The 22,041-nt window shown below is 42.7% G+C and overlaps 6 protein-coding genes across 6 annotated transcripts; 3 read left to right on the plus strand and 3 right to left on the minus strand.

The window, feature by feature from the left end:
- Positions 1 to 237: 237 nt before the first annotated feature.
- On the plus strand, positions 238 to 1,922 carry EAF01_000268 (uncharacterized protein; the record flags this gene model as incomplete). Its single annotated transcript, XM_038908518.1, has 3 exons — positions 238 to 483; positions 538 to 735; positions 798 to 1,922. 3 exons carry the CDS (start codon positions 238 to 240, stop codon positions 1,920 to 1,922), a joined length of 1,569 nt encoding a protein of 522 aa, XP_038775424.1.
- Positions 1,923 to 3,980: 2,058 nt separating this feature from the next.
- EAF01_000269 (uncharacterized protein) lies at positions 3,981 to 5,536 on the plus strand (the record flags this gene model as incomplete). The annotated part of the gene is made up of 2 exons (XM_038908519.1): positions 3,981 to 4,157; positions 4,214 to 5,536. The coding sequence occupies 2 exons, from the start codon at positions 3,981 to 3,983 to the stop codon at positions 5,534 to 5,536; spliced, it is 1,500 nt and encodes a 499-aa protein (XP_038775425.1).
- A 2,377-nt stretch (positions 5,537 to 7,913) lies between these two features.
- EAF01_000270 (uncharacterized protein) lies at positions 7,914 to 10,237 on the minus strand (the record flags this gene model as incomplete). The annotated part of the gene is made up of 3 exons (XM_038908520.1): positions 7,914 to 8,724; positions 8,780 to 9,493; positions 9,555 to 10,237. The coding sequence occupies 3 exons, from the start codon at positions 10,235 to 10,237 to the stop codon at positions 7,914 to 7,916; spliced, it is 2,208 nt and encodes a 735-aa protein (XP_038775426.1).
- A 936-nt stretch (positions 10,238 to 11,173) lies between these two features.
- Positions 11,174 to 12,283, minus strand: EAF01_000271 (uncharacterized protein; the record flags this gene model as incomplete). The annotated part of the gene is made up of 1 exon (XM_038908521.1): positions 11,174 to 12,283. The coding sequence occupies one exon, from the start codon at positions 12,281 to 12,283 to the stop codon at positions 11,174 to 11,176; it is 1,110 nt and encodes a 369-aa protein (XP_038775427.1).
- A 245-nt stretch (positions 12,284 to 12,528) lies between these two features.
- On the plus strand, positions 12,529 to 14,403 carry EAF01_000272 (uncharacterized protein). Its single transcript, XM_038908522.1, has 3 exons — positions 12,529 to 12,755; positions 12,814 to 12,863; positions 12,919 to 14,403. Exons 1-3 carry the CDS (start codon positions 12,665 to 12,667, stop codon positions 14,023 to 14,025), a joined length of 1,248 nt encoding a protein of 415 aa, XP_038775428.1. The 5' UTR covers positions 12,529 to 12,664; the 3' UTR covers positions 14,026 to 14,403.
- An 885-nt stretch (positions 14,404 to 15,288) lies between these two features.
- EAF01_000273 (uncharacterized protein) lies at positions 15,289 to 17,052 on the minus strand (the record flags this gene model as incomplete). The annotated part of the gene is made up of 7 exons (XM_038908523.1): positions 15,289 to 15,380; positions 15,437 to 15,630; positions 15,689 to 15,929; positions 15,995 to 16,380; positions 16,430 to 16,509; positions 16,585 to 16,639; positions 16,745 to 17,052. The coding sequence occupies 7 exons, from the start codon at positions 17,050 to 17,052 to the stop codon at positions 15,289 to 15,291; spliced, it is 1,356 nt and encodes a 451-aa protein (XP_038775429.1).
- Positions 17,053 to 22,041: the final 4,989 nt, after the last annotated feature.

The following is a 22,041-nucleotide window of genomic DNA, read 5'->3' on the forward strand; positions in this document are numbered from 1 at the left end:
TTCTAGCGGAATTATTCAAGCGAAAAAAGTAAGGTACGGATACGAAATAAATCTGGCCAATCAACGCCGTTTAAATCTAAAGTATGGTAAGGTACCCTGCCGTCGTCTCCTTTTGAAGAAATATCCCATTTAAATTGTCGACATTCGCAATTCTGGGACAACGAATCTTCTCAAACTTTCTTGTCGTTACTTTCTGCACATCCTTTTTCGTGTCTTTGTGTGCCGGCAGTATATGCGATGGGTATTCTTGAAAATATAGCCGGGCCATTGGCTCAGGAATTTTCGCAGCGGTCAACGGGTGTTGTTGTTGCAGCGGGCGTGGCAGCTTTCATCGTTCTATCTGTCGTTCTCAATGTTTTGAATCAAGTATTATTTGCAAACCCCAATGAGCCTCCCGTGGTCTTCCACTGGCTTCCAATCATTGGCAGCACTATCACTTACGGCATGGACCCTTACAAATTCTTCTTCGAATGTCGCGAAAAGGTATGTTTTTTAATCTCTATGTTCATTGTTTGGAGACTAATATTTGGGTGTCAGTATGGCGACATTTTTACCTTTATTCTGCTGGGAAAGAAGACGACTGTGTATCTTGGACGAAAGGGCAGCGACTTTATTCTCAACGGCAAGCTCAAGGATGTCAATGCGGAGGAAATCTATACTGTTTTGACAACCCCCGTATTTGGAAAAGATGTAGTTTACGACTGCCCAAATGCGAAGTTGATGGAGCAGAAGAAGGTCAGTTTATTGCAGGCGGTAAGGTAAATGAGGGGATTTAATGGCTGACAATGCTGCAATAGTTCATGAAAATTGGCTTGTCTACAGAAGCTTTCCGATCCTACGTCCCAATCATACAAATGGAGGTGGAAAACTTTATGAAGCGTTCTTCGGCGTTCAAAGGTCCAAAGGGAACTGCTGATATTGGACCCGCTATGGCTGAAATCACCATCTATACTGCTTCGCATACTCTGCAAGGAAAGGAAGTCCGCGACCGATTCGATACCTCCTTTGCCGCTCTTTACCACGACCTTGACATGGGCTTCAGTCCTGTCAACTTTATGCTTCACTGGGCCCCTCTTCCTCACAACCGTGCCCGCGATCATGCTCAGCGAACTGTTGCCAAAACTTATATGGATATCATCAAAAGCCGACGTGCTCAAACTACGGAAGCAGAGTTCAAATCTGATATTATGTGGCAGTTGATGCGCTCGTCTTACAAGGATGGAACTCCAGTTCCAGATCAGGAAATCGCACACATGATGATCGCTCTTCTCATGGCCGGACAGCACTCTTCCTCATCTACAATCTCTTGGATTATGCTTCGCCTCGCCTCACGCCCGGACATTATGGAAGAACTCTATCAAGAACAAATCCAAGTCTTAGGTGCTGATCTCCCTGCTCTCAAGTATGAGGATTTGTCCAATCTTCCTCTCCATCAGAACGTTCTCAAGGAAACTCTACGTCTTCACACCCCAATCCATTCTATCATGCGCAAAGTAACTACCCCCATGCCAGTCAGCGGAACCAAGTATGTAATTCCAACGTCACATGTGCTTATGGCATCTCCTGGTTGCACAAGTCGAGATGATGAATTCTTCCCCGAAGCACTTGAGTGGGATCCTCACAGATGGGATCTTGGTTCCGGTCGTGTTATTGCGAGTGATCAGGATGAGGAATTCCAAGATTATGGTTACGGAATGATTAGTAAAGGCGCCTACAGTCCTTATCTTCCCTTCGGTGCTGGCAGACATAGATGTATTGGTGAACAATTCGCCACGGTACAGCTTGTCACTATCATGGCAACTCTGGTTAGATTGTTCAAATTCAAGAACGTTGATGGCAGCAAGGATGTGATTGGTACCGATTACGCAAGTTTATTCACCCGGCCATTGGCGCCAGCCGTTGTAGCATGGGAGCGACGATAAATGAATGGATTAATGGAGGATAAGTTACAATGACGACATGGCATTGCGTGGAGTTTTTAAAGGTTTGATCCTTATAGAAATATTAATATTATACCCGACTTTTTTAACTTTTCAGAAGAAGGGGCCGAGGGGGCTAGCTTTGGGAGATGATTGATGGAAAGGTATTCCATGTATATTAGAGTCATGTCATATAGTGATTGGTGAATTGGCACCATCTTGAGAGGATAAGCAATATTATTCGGTTGTAATTATTAAAGCATTGTTTAATAATGTAATTCGAGGGAAATGGAAAGGGTGAAAGATGACGGAAGAGACGGAATCAGCAAGTGATTGATGCAAATGATGAATGATGCCAATGTGATGAAGTGGATTCTCCTGCGGAAAACGGATAAGTGGCTGGCTGTTGACATGCACGAGGGGCAGTAATTGGATTGGAACCCATGAAATATTGCGCATAAATGGGACTCCGTACTACCCTTTTTGCCGGATTTGCCTCTGACGATTGGGGAATGTTTCAATCAAGTTTTTCCCGGAGACTCTCGATAATGTGTGGCGATTGCGATAAGGCTGAATGTATATGTACGAAGTATGTACATTGTATTGGGGGATAGGTATTCTCGACGGTGTACTAAGGTAGGTACACACAACGAGGTACACACTACACACAGTAGAGAATGGCATACTTCTTGAGACAATTGCGTGTATTGCCAAGTTAACATTCACACTTATGATTGTATTAGTACGTGACTTTGAGGTTTCTTGGTACAGAGAGGTAGGTGTGTCCCACGTGTGTGCTTGGATTCCTGATTGTAATTTATACCTCTGGTTTCTTTAGACTTTTAGTACACACTCATCTGACTACAAAGTAGTATTTCAAACGAGTAAAGTCGCTAGTGTTTCGGAGTGTGAATGTTTCTTATAAGCTATAAAGATAGTATGTTTATAAAATAGTTTTCTGTATATAAAGAGAGATTAAACAGATTAATATTAATCTCTTTTATTTATATATTTTTTAGAAAGACTATTTAATATAAGCTTAAAGTGAAAAAAAGTAATGTTTAGTTTATTGTTATATAATTATTATAAACATTTATATTAGATTCGTTTTATAATTACTTTTTATACTTTCTATTTCATTCGAAATTATTTCTCTCTCTATCTTTATTCTTATTTCTTATATTTCTTTATTTTCTTAATTCTTTTTATAATTAAATTAGTAAAGATACTATATAATTAAATATAAATAGATTTCTAAATCTTGAAAATAAGATATATCTAATTAATACAGAAGTTTTATAAAATCCGATGTATAAATTTCTTCCACTATACTTCGAAATGTAATATTCGAATTATATCTCATTTATATAATATTTACTTACTTGTCTATCTCGAGGTCTATCTAGGTATAATAATGTCTCCTGAGGATTATCTTCTCACCCACCTACCTATCTAGGTAATATGTAAGACTAATAAAGATTAATAAATATCAACGAATAAATCAACTAATAATACAGGCTAAAAAGAATCTCCTCAAGAAATTTACCGATGCTGGTGTGCTCAACAAAACAATTTCCCGCAGACTATATCCGAATTTAAAAGCTTGCCGCTTTCGGAATAATTCGTTTTCTCCTACCTTCCTAGTTTTATATTAGACATTTGAGACCCCTCGGATCAAAAAGTAACTTATTATTTACTGATTGACTCTTCGACCATCGGCTAGTTTCTGATTCCAGTCCAATCGACTTTACCTTCATATTGTCCTCTCGTGATATCGGTCATAAGTCTTCTGCATTTACTTATTACTATTCTTCTTTCTCAATTCGTCTATTTCTTTCCTCGGTCTTCTCCTAATATATCTTTTGTTGCCGTCCCTGTCTCTTTTCTTCTCCCACTTCACATTGTTGCCGTCCCTGTCTTTTCTCTTCTCCCACTTCACATCATTCTACGACATTCGAATCCCTCATTACATCTTTTCTATGCTACACTTTGACAACTAGAAACGAAGCCAATTTGTTTCACAGACGATCAATATTGTGAACCAAGGAACCTACTTGAACCATGGTTTGCGCAGCGTCATCTTTGACGGTGGAGTCTTACGAAGATGTTACTACCAGTACGATGGCTTCAGGGAGAGAAGAAACCAAACCCCTAAACAAGAGACGACATTCCTCCTTTCACCCGCGACGAAAAAGCAGTGACCAAGTGTTGGATGGCGAGGAAAGTCTTATGCTTAAGGTATTTTACCAGGGAACCTTTTATCCTGTGGCGCATAGATTCTAACTGAAAGAAAGGTCGATGTATTCCTGTCAGAACTCGAGCGCAGATTAGATTTCATTGAGAAATACGGGAATCTCACCTTCGATTCGAGTATCCTATGGTCATATGCAACATTGCAGGCTGTGAGGGAGAGATGTTCGCAGGTATCTGGCGAAGTCTTAGGGGCGACGAAAAGGAGGGCGAGGATCATGGTTGATACGGTGGAATCGAGATACCAAGATGCTTTGGTTGCGCATGAAACATTACATGAGAAGGTTCATAAGGGGATTGGCTTGTTAGAAGGTATTCTGTCAGAATTCGAAACGAGAGCATATAGAGTCAAGGAGAGGGGATTAAGGGGTACAGCGGAAAGCTTGATGGATGAGGGGCGCAAGATTGTGGACGAGAGTTTGGGAAAAGCTAGAGGAGTGGTCGATGAAGGTTTTGAAAGAGCCAAGAAGGCAGCCGGGACGGTAGAAGAACACATCGAGAACGCCATTGCTCGAGCGAAGAAACATGGACTCATCAGATACGAAGATTTGCCTACTCCATGGCGGGTCAACCCACACATCGTCAAAGGATACCGCTTCACTGAATCGAAAGTGGAATGCGTCCAATCGATGTTCGGATTGTCAAACGAAACTGTCAATATCTGGTCGCATGCAATCGGCTTGCTCATTGTTCTTTCAGTCGCATTTTACTTCTACCCCTCCAGTCACGCATTTTCCCTTAGTACGAAAGCTGATGTCTTCATTGCGGCATGCTTCTTCTTTGCTGCTTCTAAATGCCTAGTCTGCAGTACAATGTGGCATACGATGAATAGTGTTGCCGATCAAACGCTCTTGGAGAGATTCGCTTGTGTTGATTATACCGGCATCTCCTTACTCATTGCTGCTTCTATCATGACAGCCGATTACACAGCATTCTATTGTGAGCCTGTAAGTCGCTGGGCATACATGGGCATAACTGCTGCTCTAGGTTTAGGGGGAGTTATTCTTCCTTGGCATCCAACCTTCAATCGACAAGATATGGCATGGGCACGTGTCGCATTCTACGTCTGTCTCGGCGCAACTGGTTTTGTCCCTGCCTTACAACTCAATCTCACTCGTGGTGGAGCATGGGCAGCAGAATTCTACGCCCCACTTGCAAAGAGTATTACTGTCTATCTAGTGGGAGCATTCGTTTATGCCAGTCAAGTGCCTGAACGATGGTGTCCAGGTGCCTTTGATTATGTTGGAGGTAGTCACAACCTCTGGCATTTCGCAGTATTGGGTGGCATTCTCTTCCATTACGTAGCGATGCAAGAATTCTTTGCAAATGCATTTGCGAGAGCCGAGAATGGTTGCACGATGTACTGATTGGGTTATTGATCATCATGGGTTAGAGACCGTGAAAAGGTTTATCATATTGCATCTGTTTTAATTTCATTTGGGTTCGGCATGGCGAGGGCGTTTGGATATTTTACAAGGCGTCGCATTGCATTGCGCTTCATTAGAGCAGAGTAGAGTAGATGAAGAGATAGAGATAGAGACGGAACAATTTCTAAGGAAAGGTTTGTTAAGAATGCATGTTGGTCGGAAATTTATAAGAGGGGCTAGAAGATGTCCTCCTTTCAATCCTATAATGACTCAAAAGAACAAGACTTTAAAAACATTTTTTGGGGAGCGAAGAAATATGACACCGATTTTTTTATTAAATAGATGCTGATATGTACGAAGTAAATTCGCATGGTGTAACGATTTTTCTATGTAAAGTGGGTGGAGTATCCAGCCACAAGTTGAATGCTAAATGGGTGTAGGTAATCATCTCTAAAGGAGCCTATCAAATTTGCGCAAATCGTCTCTCCCAGCGAGCGGCGTCGTTATTCATTTCATCTTTATTATCTGTGTTATCGTAAGATCTTACATCTTGCGATCCCTTCCCAATTCTCCGTGTCGATACATCACACATACCTCATACTATATTAAATATTTCACTCACCACAACCCACCCCAAGCCACCCCAATACCAATAATTATCCACACTCCCCCGTAGGAAATTCCGGGGTAGACAGATTCGGAGTGGAGGGAAGACGCGCCGCTCCCGCTTAACCAATTGGTTACTTTGTTCCAGTCGGATTCGAAGGCGTTGGAGGAGGAGGTGGTGGTGGGGGTGAGGGTTAGTGGGGCGGTGGAGTTTGGGGAGAGGGTGGATTGGGAGCGGGAGGTGTGGTGGGTAGGGGGGAGGTAGGTTCCTGGGGAGATGGAGAGGGGGGAGGAGGTGCTGGGTAAGATGGTTGGGATGGATGGAGTGGTTTGGATTGTTTGGAGGGAGCTTTCGCTTGAGGTGGGGGATATTTCGGTGGGGGTGGAGAGAGTGCTGCCGGATGTGAAGATTGGGAAGGAGAGGAAGATGGAGAGGAGACTCAGAAGAGAGGGGATGTGCATTTTGAGTTTGAGAGTGGTGTGCTGTGTTGTTGTGTTGTTGTGTTGTTGTGTTGTTGTGTTGTTGTGTTGTTGTGTTGTTGTGTTGTTGTGTTGTTGTTGTGTTGTTGGGTATGTGATAAATGAAGAATGGAGAATGGAGAAGGGGGAGTTATGAGAAGTAAAGTAAAAAGAAAAGAAAAGAAAAGAAGTAAAGAGTGATGGAATGTAGGTAAGGTTACTCGAGATATCTATGGATGTTTCGTCAAGATGTGGATGAATAGACCAGCTAAGACGTATCTCTAAAGTTGATCGATAGAAAGAGGGTTTTTCGCATAGAGCATTTATGGGTATAGATTTTTGTGTGTCTAATTAAAAAAAGACTGCGAGAAAAAAAGTAAAGACAATTAAAAGATGTATGTATACAACAGGAGAAAATGAGAAGAGACACATAAGACTATGGGTGCAGTGAGTGCAACAGAGTGCCTTCTACATGGCTGGCTGCACAGTCAGTGACCACTGATCACTGACCTCGACCGGTCACTTAGACTAACTTGCTGGATTTCTTGCTGCCTTTTTGACCTTGTCTGTCACGCATTACGCTTACTAGATGACCCGTCTAGAGCAAGGGGGACGGAATGAGGTCGGAGAGGTGGACTGAGAAATCCTTAGATAGGTATTCTTTCATTTTTTTCATGTGTAACTTTATTCTCGCGTCAAAAAGCATCTGATTACCACCTATAGTATTCTTAATGTCCAATTCATGGCTGGATAACCAGATGATTAATGGATCTCATGAATTTAACGACTCGACACCATCTTTCAAAATAGAAAGGGTGATGAGCGCCGGGTAGGTAGTTTCCTAGAAGTTCATAGTAGTGTCATTTTTATACTTAATCCTTAGTGCTAGTATACACCCCCCCCTCTTTTTTCGTTCTTCTTCACTTGATGATTGTAAGTACTAGGTAAGGTCGGATGTTAGGTTATATGGTGAGGGTGAGGCCAACAATACAATACAATGCGGTGGTCGTGAAGAGGCGCTGCAACCGCGCGCGAAACATATGTAAGGTTACTCGAGATTGGCCTAACTTGAGAGAGATGGCTTGTGGGATTATGGAGTTTTTTAGAGAAGAATTTAGATTTGAGAGATTGTAAAGATTTGAATAATTCTAATCTTTTTAGATATTTCAATCGTTCTAGACATTCTAGACATTCTAAGTAATTTAAACGATTTGATATAAATTTCAATTCAATTTCATTATGCAATACAGTATCTATAATTTCCATTATGATTCCCCAGTCAAATTTTAGCGAACAACACTTCTCTACCCACCTAAACATTGTGTGTCTGTTTGAATGTATGATCTTCTCCAATACAGATCTTATATGCTAACTTCGCATACTGCCTAGCTTGCTGCAAATGTTGCGGAGCCAAAACAGAATAAACACTGCAGAGATAAACCGATGCCTCAATCACTCCAGGCAGCATTAACCCCCATTTCGCAATCTCAAGAGTTTTGCCGGGAATCGCAGGTAATTTTGCATTGTTGATCACGAATCCAATGGAATTCAAGGCTCTTAGCGTCGTCGATACAGCTTTCTGGGTCATTTCCCGCTGGGAGTAAACTCGAGCTAATCTGAAATATGGTTCTCGTAACGCTAGTCGTGGAATGTCGATTGCTGGACGCTTGTATGTCTTCTCGAGAGCATTCAACAATCGCTCGGCTTGGGGAATAGCCACGTGGCTCGCGTCCAAAACTGCCTTCAAACTTCTGAGCAATTTCTTTCGCGTTGTGATTTCTTTTCTGGGTGTACACTCTAAATCAATGCAGATGATACACTTGCATTGAAACCCCCAATGTTTCAAATCATTTTGAATTTCCTCACTCTCTCCCGTAGGCAATTTATACCAGTATGTGACTTCCGTATTCGCGGGTATATCACTTGTAGCTCGAACCAATTGTAGGTCGCCAAGAAAGCTTCGACGAGCATTGCTAAGACAAGAGTGGTTGATTTTTGAAGCCATGAGCCAAATGCCGCATGAGTGATGCTTGTCATCCTCTTCGGGCTCTGTTGAATGGCTCTCGAAGGAAGAGAGAGGACAGCCGAAGACATTGAGAGCCATGATTTGTTCGACTAGGAAGCTGTTATGAAACACGACATTAGTATCTGACTAATTAGTTCAGGATGGTAACATACGTATCAATGACCGGTTTCCCATCAACCTCGGTCTCTTTCGCAAGCTTATAGGATCCACGATGAAGAGCAGTAAATCCAGGAATAAGAGATGGATTCTTCCATAGCTTTTGTACAATGACCGTTATGAGGTCGCCCTGTGTGTCGACTATCATTCTGTTCGTATGAACATTGATCAGAAGGGTAGTTTTTGCATGGATATCCGAGTCTTTTGACACTCCGGCATAACAATGAGCAAATGCCTTCTCACACAAAAGAAGTTCTCCTGCCTTCACAGCTCTAGTAGTAAACAATCCTTGCCCACGGTTCGGGGAAGACTTGACGACGACAGGTCCAACATATGTTGCGTGGTCTAAGTGCGGTGGTCTAGTTGTTGAAAGCTCCTTGTAGATTGACCTAAAGTCGTACATGCCACTTTCCTGCTCTGCGACACGGCGACAAACCCGCTTGAGCCCCAAGGTAGCAGCAGGATTGTTGGGATACTTTGCGCAGAGATGTTCGAAAATGTCATGGCATTCGGAAAATCTTTCGAGCCCGTATAAAGCCTGTCCTGCTCGATATAGTGCCTTTTCTGGTGCATCTTCAAGGGAGATCATACATCCCGTGTCAATCAATGCAGCATCGAAGTTTCCATCCTTGAGGTATGCCAATGCGCGATTGAGACGGATTGTCTCTGCAAGGTGGGCGGAAGGACTACACTTGAGAGCCGCGGTATATCTATGGTAGTCAGGGTTAGCGAAAGGGGTCTCCACGTGTAATAGGCGAGTCTGTGTCATACTTCTGAATGGCCTCCCAATATTGTTTCTTCTCTATCGCCTCATTTCCTTCTTGCTTCCAGTCCTCTGCAGTCTTACTGATGTCGATAACTGTAGGCTTCCACTTCTCTGGCAACAGATTGTGATGTGCATCGAGGTAGGTTATATCGCTCACGTGGTCAACTCGAAGACCATAACCACCATCACTTGTAGTTTTGAAATACGGCTCCTTGACTAAGAAAACATCATCCTTCATAATGACACTTGTAGCTGGGCGAAGCTTCTCGTCTGGCTGTTGGTATAATTGCAGCTGCACAGCATCTTCGTTTTCGTCCTCAACAATAGCCATGATCGCTGTCATTCTGGTGGGAGGTGTTGATGCCCGGACGAGAAGATAGCGACCGCGGTGATGAGTTTCTAGTCTCAGGTCTTTGATTTGTATTGGCTTCAACTTGTCAAGAGGTGTAGTAGATGGCGCATATGTATTGGCAACAAAAGAGGTATGCAACTGCATGCTGTTTTGTCTTAGAAGCCAGTACACCTGCTGCGATAAAGCATTCATCGTGAAGTCCCTGATGAGTTCCAGTCGAGATTTCATATCTTTGGGGTGCTGTCCTTGACGACGCATGGCGGCTTTCAAAGCCATCCGTTGTCGATCCAGTATCTCCACATACTGAGAAACTTCTGACACATTGTCAATGTCCATCTTGATGGGTGTAGTAAACCGTTAGACTTCGGCCGTGAATTAAGGAGTTAATGAATATCGAGCAAGTAAAGATGAGAGGGATTTGTCCCTTGATAAATGAAAAAGGTCGACCAGATGCAAACGCTGATTCTCCCAGGGTATCCAATAGTACAAACTGCAGCCCAACAATATAAGGCTTCGAATATCTAAAAGCAACTAGAAACTTGAAAATAGTTCAATATTCCAATCAAACTCCATATCTCAAATGATTTGAATGTTTTGATTGGTTTGGAGATTTGATAATCATCATTGTCGGACTATCCTGGATCCTATCTCCTGATTTCCCTCAACTTTCTTTTCATTCATCTGCTGCTAATCGAAGCCTAGCCTGCTTGTAGCCAGCTCGCATGCATGTTATGCGTGATGCTTGGTGATTGTATCCATCCTTCTTTTTAAGGTGGCTGTGGCACTTCGGGTTGATGCATCCCAACGTCTGGGTATCCTGTCAAATTCCGACGCTTGCAAACGACTGATTTATGATCATCCCCTTCATGTACAGCTTCCGTTTGCTTCAATACTTGATTTTTGCCGGGAGCACGCGCCGGCTATTGTACTCGCTCCTATAGGTAGTAAACGAGGGCCTTTTAATTTTGATAGAAACAAGGATTGAGATAATAGAGGAAGTTGACAGATTTACTTTATATAGTAAATGAATGTTTTATCCAACCATTTGCAGATTTGGAACTCTGAAAACTTTGAAAATCGGACCGCAGTCCGAATTCTTAAAAACATGCATCTAATTATACGCCATTTGAAAGATTGAACTAAATATCCTACTTCGATAGGTAACTTCAAAATTAAATTATATAATGCTTATATGCATCCATCTCAGATTATTCATAACATCATGTCCGTGTCGGGATTTCGCTTGAACTCCTATTCCAATTGCCCGCCCCTTCATCCTCTCAATGGGAGGATATGTTGAATCAAAACCTCTCTTCTACATAGAGGACATTCCGGTTTCTCCCTAACCCAATCTCCAATACAGCTCCAACAAAACACATGTCCACATCCCAATACACTCGGATCCTTCATTTCCTCCAAACACAAGGTACATTTTCTAATTTGCTCCCCCTTTATCCATCCCATAACCTTGTTATCACTCAGGTCATATCGTGCACCTGTTAGCACAGGTGTGTTTGTAGTTTTCCCAATGGAGCTGGAGGAATGGGGTATAGCTGAAGATGAAGCGAGGAGTTCGCTAGGAGAAGTTGGGGAGTCAAGGGAAATTTCTACGCCATTAGATAGAATAGCGGAACTCCCAGGCGCAGTGGAAGGAGAATCGACGGAGAAGGTATTATTTAGGTGGAGGTAGGTTTGCACGCTCATTTGAAGGAGGAGAAGTACACCTAAGACTTCATATCCTACACGTTGCTCCGATGGAGCAATGCGCTTTGTAAAGATATAACGAAGTCCCAAAAGACGTTTCGACAGCTGGTAATAAGACCCCGAGAAATAAAAGACGGTGAGAGTAAGGGCGTGAATGGGTGAGGGTGATGTGATTGTTGAGAGATGGGTGAGAATATATTGTTGAAACTTGTAGGAGTATGACTTTTCTTGTGCTTTTCGGGTAAGCTTGCGAAGATTGGCTTCGAGTTTATTACGGATGCGAGTGCGAAATGATGGGAGGATCTTGGTAAGAGAATATGGAAGAAGTATTGAACTCAAAATATAGCCTGCGCGTCGAGAAATATCGGGAAGTCTTAGAGTATCGTCTTCAATCTGAACAATGTCACAGTACTCTTCCCCTAATGTCCGGTTGCCAATGAAGGTCGTGAGACCGAGATAGAGTAATTCGGAAAATGTTCGCGCTTCATTGGTATAAGTGTGAAGAAATCTTGCTCCATATAACCGGCGCAGGAGATTTGAAAGATGGTTCAGGAGAACTCCTTCAAAATATGCATCTTTTTGATGTGATCGAATTATGTCTGGTGCTGCTGCGAATGGGTACTGATAGGATGGACCCTTGACATCCGAGGGGGGTACCTCAGATATCTGATCTGTCATTATATGTATTAGATTTCAAAGAGGAATATTATTATAAAGTTGAAGTTGGTAGGTTTTACGAAGGTTGCGTGAGGAATGTATCAATGAATCAAGAGCTTAGAGCCGAGGTCGAGCTTTCCGCCATTTCCTCAGCCTTGTGCCACAATGTGGCTAAGATAGCTCGAGGCTACCTAGGTACTCCAGCTCTTATCTAATTTCCATGTGGCTTCCTTACGTATCAGATTAATTTGGGATATTCTTATGAAAACTTCTCCCTTTCTAATAAGTTGTCCAGTATTGTTGTGTCCTTTGCACTTATACCCAATTCAATTCTTTACATCTCACTTCAGTCGTTCATTATCAGCTTAGTGCGTCAGATGTGGTATTGTAATAGGCGGTAGAATGGATGGAGACCCTGCTGTTGAGAATGAGCTCGACTCTTTCAGTCGCACTCTTCCCTTACCCTATAGAGTTTCATTGATCATTGTATTAGGTATGTAGTAATTCTCTACGAAGTATGTTCCTGATGCCTATTTACTGACATTCAATAGGAGTCTGGGCTTGGGGCGCAAATCTTCATTATCTTTCAATTGTTAAAATTGTAAATCATCATTTCACACGAACTCTTAGAACACTCTAACCAAAGTGCCTCGCAGAATGTTCCCTCACTCATTCAATACCCACAACGAGCTTCTCCACGAACTGATCCTCCGCATCATCTGTCTGCGTATAGACTTGCTACTTATCTCACAATCCCTCTTGTCCTCTCAATCCTCCTTTTCTGGGCACTCTCCCACCGCGACCCAGCTCTAGTAATCTTCTATGACTTTCTTCCGATAACTTACATCTGCCTTCTCTTCCTCGCATTTCTGGTTCCCTTACGCCGCGCATCTTACTCTGGTCGTCTTCATTTTCTCTCCGCCCTCAAGCGTGTTTCAATTGGCGGTCTCGCTCTTCCCAATGAAGGCAAGTTTGGCGACATTCTCCTGGCTGATGTTCTCACCTCCTATGCGAAAATCATAGCCGACCTTTTCGTCTCCTTTTGCATGTTCTTCACCCCTTCTGGTAGCGCAACTTCTCGGCCTGATCGTGGTTGTGGCGGACAATATCTCGTCCCTATTATGATTGCGATACCCTCACTTATTCGTCTCCGGCAATGCATAATCGAATACCTACGAGTTAAGAATTCACGCTCATCGACTTCTGGATGGGGTGGTCAACATTTAGCCAATGCGCTCAAGTATTCCACGGCGTTCCCTGTGATAATATTCTCCGCTATGCAGCGAAATCTCTCCGTCAATGAAACCTCGATAAACATCACCACAACAACACTCTATCGATTCTGGCTACTAAGCGTACTCATCAACTCTCTGTACTCTTTCTACTGGGATGTGACTAAAGACTGGGACCTCACTCTCCTCACTCCGTCATCAAAAAATACAGCCTCCTACCCCCTTCGACCTCGCCTGTATCTCCCTACACCAGAGCTCTACTACATCGCCATCTTTTTTGATTTCCTCCTCCGTTTCACATGGTCTCTCAAACTCTCTCCTCATCTTGACCACTTTGCCGATTTTGAAAGCGGCATTTTCTTATTAGAGGTATTAGAAGTCGCTAGGAGATGGATGTGGATATTCCTGAGAGTGGAGACGGAATGGGGACGAGAAAAGGAAAAGGGTAATGCAAATGGATTGCTAGGTGGCCCAGGAGTGGACGATGTTCTGCTAGGCGATTATAGGGATGAGGATGACTATAGTGATTAAGATGTAGGAATTTCATGCAAACGAAGAAGTATGTAGACTGGAGTCGATCATACTATTTAATGTGAATGGACGTGCTGTAGTGAAGTCTGGATCTTTCGTCGGATAAGAGCATGTATCTACAGATGCTTGACATGATACTCGGGAAGATTAAGCGCATGTATCAATTGAATGTAGGATATAGTCAGCTATTTCTAGGAAGAGTTACGAAAATGGAAACCCCAACCAACATATATTACTCATACTATGATCATCAAACTCACGACCATGAGTCCCTCGATCTGTGAACAATCTCCAGCACCTATCTGGAAGAGTTAACGTTCCTCGTCTGGCGATTGGGCATCGCATTAGCTTCCTTTCTTCTCTGCACTTTATTATTGCCTATGCTTTCCTTATATACACATTGATTTGTATTGTATTGATGTTCGCTTGCGTTTTCAGCATTGAATTTATGAAGGCCAGCGAGATTAGGTGATATCTAGCCAATAGATCGATTTCTCCCCTCTCCCTCTTGGCCCCCTCTCGCTAGTTCGAAGGACGATACGAGAGATTGGATTTAACAAAGAGCCGTCACCACATGTCGCATCACCCTGATCAGGGTAGAGGATAGTTGCACAAAACTGTTCAGTCTATTATTATGACCCCTTAGAACTTTAAGACTTCGCAAGCAATTGTCAATTTGCATAGGTAGGTAGGTGGATAGGTAGGTAGGTAGATAGGTATGCATAGAAACGCCTGGGAATGTACGAAGTGAATATGTAATATACCATAAAGGCTGTTCTATACATCAAGATATACCTATTTAGTTGTAGGTATACCGACTCCTCACTTCTCTCCGAAGCTTGGACAAACTAAATTCCAGTTATAAATCGACCAACATTCAAACAAATCCCATGCCTGTATCGTCACGCCGTACTCCGTCCCTGTATCCAAGCCAATTCGAGTCTTTTCCAGCAGAAAAAACACAATACAACACAACACGGAAAACGGATATATGCATCTTTGCCATAAAATGTAACGCCTGATGGTAATTTCTTTTTATCCTCCCTTTCTCTTCGGAACTCGGCTCATGTTCTTCAAATTAGACTAAGAAAAAACTCGCGCTGGGGATCCTGGATTCGAACAAACGTTGGTGTAATAACAGTAAAATTTTGGAATAAATAGTGCACGGCGCTTCGATTGGCCCCAGGAAATGTTGTCGTATATGCGCGTAGTTTCTGAAGAGAAATTTTGTCGAAGGCGTAAGACCAGACGGAGGTCAATCTTCTAATAGTCATCGTCGTCATCGCCTCGGCTACCATCTTTGCCTCCTTTTCCTGGTCCATCCTTTCCATCCTTTCGGATTGGGATTTTGATGCCTTTTAATGCCATTAGAATCAATTCTTTGAGCTTTAGAAGGAGGGGTATGTCATACCTTGTGTAGCAAAACATTTGCTTAATGGCGTACTTTCTACCACACCAGGGAATTTCTTTGCGGAGTAAACTTTAAACACCTCCGAGAAACATGAAGCAAGAACAGGGGCCTTGCCAGTGTTAACGGAACACGATGAGTTGGCGTTATTTTGTGGTGCTGAAGGCACACCAACATTGACGAATGAAAATCGAAGGCTGCTTTAACATTAGTACAGGACGTACTAAGGAATGACTAGGTAGATAGATAGCTTACCGGAAATCACCTTCGGTTCGGACGGAAAGGTCTTGAAGCACAAACCAGATCCCGATTCGGTCATCCGGGTCTGTAAGACGAAATGCAGAAGCCGACAAACTGCCAATAAGGTTTCGTGTGAACATTCCTTGTGGGGGATTTGTCTGGCTTATGGGTATGCGACCTAATCCGATATCTTGTGGGGTGAAAGGACGAGAGGGGTAAGGATCTTGATTATTGTGGCTTGGGACGGATTGAGATGCTATGATAAGTTGATCAGTACACATTTTTACATTCGTAGTCATCAAATCTAGTAAGGGTTCATACGTTGAGGATAATAATAGTTCGACTGTTGAGGTGGTACTTGATATCCATTTGGAGATGGGTAGTTGGGATTTCCACCGTAACCCGACTGTTGTCCGGGTTGTTGCTGTGAGTATGCGCTCACTTGTGGAGGGCCCGGAAACGGACTGAAACCAGCTCCCTGGTAAGGTGGCGCATTACCATACGTTGGGCTGGTGGGTTCTCGTTGACTTTGTCCGGGAAGTAGACTCGAATATGCAGCTGCACCTCCTTGTATTTGTGTATACGATACTGGAACTGTGGCTGAGATCGATGGAGAAGTTTGCGAGTGGCGGACAAGATTGACTGGTCGATCGCCATCCGCTGACCATAAGTCTACGTTAAGCACAAACATTCCATGTTCGATGTTGCTATTTAGACATTAGCATGGTTGTATAGATGTATGGTGTTGGAACTCACTTGACGTCTACCTCTTTCCCAGTGGCAATCTCTGTTATACTAAGTTTGACGCATGGAGGAGGAGTGATAGGCCGACGATCCTAGATATGGTTAATTATGATCGAGAACGAGACCACATGAGAAGACGAATTCTCATTAAATTCTTTGATTCTTACCTTGTCTCCAAATCCACACATTCGAGCTCGTTTTGGTTGCTGTTGAACTTCCAAACTAGAAAATCAATCAGCGACGCTCGCCCCGATAACACAATCGAAGCTTGATATGCCACCCCTGACCTAAATGAGGGGGAGAATTCGATCCAAAATCAAAACATACGTATATTTTCTCCCATCTACAGTAATAGACCGAGGTGATGGTTCTTGACCTGGAAGCCCAATAGAAAATGACGACACGGCCTCTGAGGATGGCAAATGCTCTGGAGGAGGAGGACGAGAAACAGGCAGAGAATTGTTATATTGTTCGTAGGCCGAAATGGTGGAATGTTGAGATGCCATTGTTTGTGGCATCGAGTACGGCGCTCCCTGATGAGGTGGGCCAGGTCGATATGTTGTATCGTGAAGACTTGGCATGGTTGATCGAGGATGCATATCGCGAGGTGGTGAAGCATATGCTGTAGTATTCATGATTAATATATAATTTTTATTTGGCCGTCGTCAATGACAGCCTAGCCCTGAATTAATACTTCTTTCTCAATATTTGCGTATCCTAAATTCTTTATGATGCTGTATAGACGTGCAGAGAAGGTATGGGTATGGAACAGTATAGATGTGCATGTATATATGAAGATGTGAATGATGGATGAGGTAAACGGTTTAGATATGTACTTCTATGAGATGGTGATGATAATGGATGTAGCTTCAAATAATCCGGTAGCGAAAAGTCCGTCTGAAGGTTTTGGGTTAAAAGGAATAACCTTGAAGATGATCCTGGTTGTAAAAGGATAATCTTAAAAGCGCGGAACCACGATAGGATACCTCCTAGCTCAGTGCAGCGTTGCACGCTAAAAGTGATGTATGTATGTAGGTGTGTATTATGTATTATGTATGTATGTAGAGTACTATATACGGACATAGGTATGTGGGCACTGGCACTGGGAACTGGAATTTCGTCGATCGTGTGGGATTGGGGGGTTGGGGGACTGGCAGAAGTAGAGAGAGGTTGGACAAGGTATGGATGGTCGGATGTCTTCCTTCCTTTCTTCACAGTCTTCAGAGGAATCTCTTCTTCAGAGAGGACAAATGCCTCTATTGACTGAATGGACTCTACCCAGCCTTGTCGTATGGTAGCTCCAAGATGATTGTGTGGTCAGAGAATCCAAAGACTACCCACAGCCAGACATCTTCCGTAGAAATGCCCTGGTTCCTGTCTTCTTCTCAAGTTTCCTATGCCCTTTACAGAGTCTTTAAAGGTTGTCAAACGGATGGGATAATGTGATAATGCCGTAATAGGTGGATAGCATCAGATACCTAGGACACCATGTCAACAAATTTTCTGTTGTGTCTTAAAACTTGATTAGGGGTCTTTGAGGGGCGTTCGGCAGATGAAGGGGTAATTAGGTCTGATAGAGTGAGGTGAGTGCCCACTACTTACTGCCCACTATCCACTGCCTTACTAGCTAGTGAATCTAGAACTAATGCTAGATTTGGTGGTCCAATTTGACAGCAGGTAGAAAGGCTTGGAATGGAAATACACAATCGCATATGGATTCTGGAAATTCTGGTTCAAGCCTCTTCATTCTTACCACGAGTACAGTATCAATTTGAGTTTTGAAAATCGTTGATCTCCCGGAACCTAAGTTGCTGCTATCTAACAGCGGTGTTTATTTGAGTTGGGCACCGTCATTTATAGGGCTTAACTAGGTACCTGGGTATACATATCTGTTTACACAGCACCTAAATAGTTAATTGGCTTAAAATATATATTGACCAAAAGTACTTCTGGCTTTCGTATTTCGTATTTCGCATTTCTTCATCATTTGACGACACAAAAATCACTGGACTACCTTAGGGATAGACACTAGAAGAGTATTGATTTAGGGGAACTACTTAACGAGCAATGTTGTAAGCAATTCTTATATACATCGTGGATATTCATACAACTCTGATTGGAAGTGCATGGAAACTCATCAAATTAGAACAATTCGGCCATCAGGATATAGTAAATAAGTTTACAAGTTCAATTTGATAGTCATATCGTGATCAATCATACAACATCATCTAATCCAACAAAACCAACCCTTCAAAACATAGGAATGTTACATCATTGGATTCCTGTATAATCCGAAGTTATAATATAAGCTAATCTGTATAGTTCAAAACGCTCATTATCATCCTTGATATAACAATTGATACAAAAAGAAACAACTGGTTCAAAATATAACATGGTCTGTTTGTCATCTCACAACCCTAACGGTAACATCATATGGTTGTAAGTATCGATATCATTGGATTCTCGTTACTTGACATTATCATGTCATATCATCCATCCTATTTCCTTCCACCCCAGCAGTTTCTAAAGGAGGAAAATCCGATGGGAACCCAAAAGGCACCGGAGCCCAAATTGCTGGGTTGATCATGAGTGGTGTTACAATGCAGCCGTCACAAATTTCAAACCGAATTACCCCCTGAAGCTCGTCTGGTCAAAGTAAGTATCGCTTGTCTTTGCGGCGGCGTACATGCATACTTGGCATCCTTAAGCATGAATCAAAAGTTGGAATACATTGATAGATCTATTCCGGTGATCGTAGAAGGTAGCAAGATGTAGGAAATGTGCAACCCGGCATATGCACGAGCGTTTGACAGTTTGGGAATTGGGAAGCTGGGAGCAGCTGGGCCGTCTTAAAAGAGAGATGTGCGGCGGCAGTGAAGCGGCAGGAGTTTAGGTTGCATACAACAATACGCCATGCTGAGAAGTGATAGGTTTTAAGCCCCTCCCCCAAAATCATTCACACGGATCATTTTTAGAGACCTCTCGTATCACTGATTTATATTGATTGCTGGATTATACCATAGATACCTCTCCTGGTTGATTCCTGCTCGCTTCCACCTGGATCTCACCAAGTACCGTGAAGGATGATTTAGTATTGTGTAGGAGGTTATATTGATAGAGCCGTCGACTTAGGATCGCGGAATTAACAGAGGTGTATTATTAACCAAAGATACAGCTCAAGCTCAATAAGCTACTCCTTCAATTTTCTATCTCTTCAAAATCCCGATCGCGTTTACCCTCGAAGATCGTTTGTGATCAGACCTTGATGAGCTCGGCATACACTTCTTTCTACCCCATGCTCATCTATCAAGGATGATGATATGCTAACAAGAATAGGAGAGTCCGATTGGTATAGATAGCGAAGCTGCCAGGAAGATGTTTACCGTTGGTTTGGTAAAGTACCGTAGATGCAAGCATTAGGATCAGGGTTTAGTAATAGATACTAGGTCTCGTTAGAGTGGCACGACGAGGTTCAATGACAAGGAGCCTTACATCATCCTGTTTGGTTAAATGTGAGTTGCGTCCTCGTGACTAAAGGCTTAGAAGAGAAATTCTCCATGACCAGAAGTGCCATGGTCCAGAGCTAATCCATAATCATGGTCCGGCTATACGCCATACTATGATCAAGCTCTAGTAAGCACTTGAACATCATACCCAACGGAACGTTCTTGCATGTGTTGGAAATTCGTGAGATCGAACGAAATTGTGCTTGGGGTCCCAAACCTCACCCAGGTAGGTAAGATAATGAATATGCGGCTATGATTTGGAGGGGCTTTTTATTGGCATATTGCGGGCAGCCGGGGAATGCTTTTTCGGCCAACCCAGGATGGGAAACCTTGAGGCTTGTGTCCTTCTTGACTTGAGTGAAGACAAGGTCAAGGATATCCAGCATACCTATCAATACAAAGCCTAGAGCTGGCCCAAGTGTCCGCAACTGAGTAAGTCACTGTGGGGTTTATCGGATTAGCTGACAGGATTATGTGACGTTACTTATGGATTTATATCTCGTTTTGTGATTTTCGACCACTTGAAGGAATAAATGCGGCAAATTAATAAACAAACGGAAGCACATCCGCTCAACCAGACTAGGTAGTTCTTCGGAGATGCTGCAGAAATCCGAAAATTAGCAATTCAGGGGTGCGTAGCAACATCGCTAAGATACTCTTACAGCATTTAGTTTCTTTCAACTTCAGATGAGTTAAACGACAATTCAAACTATCATTTGATACAGTATCTACCTAGACACGATAAATCTTCCTTACGTTCTAATTGATCCGGACTTTATCTCCTTCACCATAACATCCAATGAAATCACACCTTTGCCCCCTCCATCCTCCCATCCCCCCATCCCACCGTCTACCCCGTACAACCCAACAACTTTTTTCTTTCCAGATGGTATTTCCCCTCATCTCCAACGGCTGCCGTGTTACCCCGAGGACCTCCACTCAAAAAGTGGTCTTATTTTTCCATGTACGGACATCACATCCTTTCATGTGCCTCCTTGCCACAACCCGGCATCACAGTTTCATAAGCTGCATGCCATCGTATTTCCCCTTCTGTCTGATAGAAGTAGAAACAAATTTACATAAGTACATGCTTACTATTTTTCTACGGAGTACATATTCATGCATGCATCGATCATGTAATCTATACATGTTAGGAGCTCGCCAACCCCGAGGCATCGGTACGTATCCGAGGGAAGGGTGCTGGGATAAGTAGAGCGTCGCATTGTGCTTACTGGGTATCAACTATCTGCAACCAAAAGATTTTACATGTGTATCAATCTCACAATAATGCTTTTCGGGAAGGAGGTATGTAAGTATGTACTAGTAGGGAATCTAAAATTACGCATCGCGAGTGAAAATTGATGCTTCTGGGGATTCCATCGCCGCATTATCATTCATGGTGTTTCATTGTAGAGTCTGCGAGAAAATCGAATCATTATGACGAGGTTTTTGTATCTACAACTAGATCATTTGATTAATCCTTCTTGTAGGGATATAAAAATAGTTCTGTACATTGGAATCGGCACCTATTATACAATCATATTGCTCCATACGAGTATATTGTATTGATATTATAGACAATCACATTATTCCATATGTTGTATCCATGTCAAACAATCACACTGTCCTATAGATTATATAAATACAAATTTTATAGACGTTACACAATCATATTGTTCTGTACATTATATCGATAGCATGCTATCGGGAAATTCTGAGGCCCTTGAAAGAGAGAGGTTCGGAAAAGATCCCCCCTATATATCTATCCTCTGAGGTGCAAGGGCTCTAAAACAACATGTGCAATGCACACCACAATGCTTTGCTGCTGTGCCTCGAAGTACCTAGCACGAGATTTGCAAGATTAATCTGTACATTAGAACACAAGAGAACATTTTGATTCTCAATTTTGCATAGGGGTATTAAAAACGGTCTACAGACTTTAAGCTTAAATGACTATATAGATTGTCGAATATAATGTAAAGTTTCGGCCCGGGTGTGTAATTTTGAACGGGATTGAACATATTGCGGGTGTTCAATTTACTTCTCATATTATGTGTTCGTAGGTCACCATTTGAATGCTAGGCGAGAAGCTATCTATCCTTTGCCGCAGACGACGCA

The sequence above is a fragment of the Botrytis porri genome, assembly GCF_014898465.1.
Source record: "Botrytis porri strain MUCL 3234 chromosome Unknown BPOR_001, whole genome shotgun sequence".
Lineage (NCBI taxonomy): Eukaryota > Fungi > Ascomycota > Leotiomycetes > Helotiales > Sclerotiniaceae > Botrytis > Botrytis porri.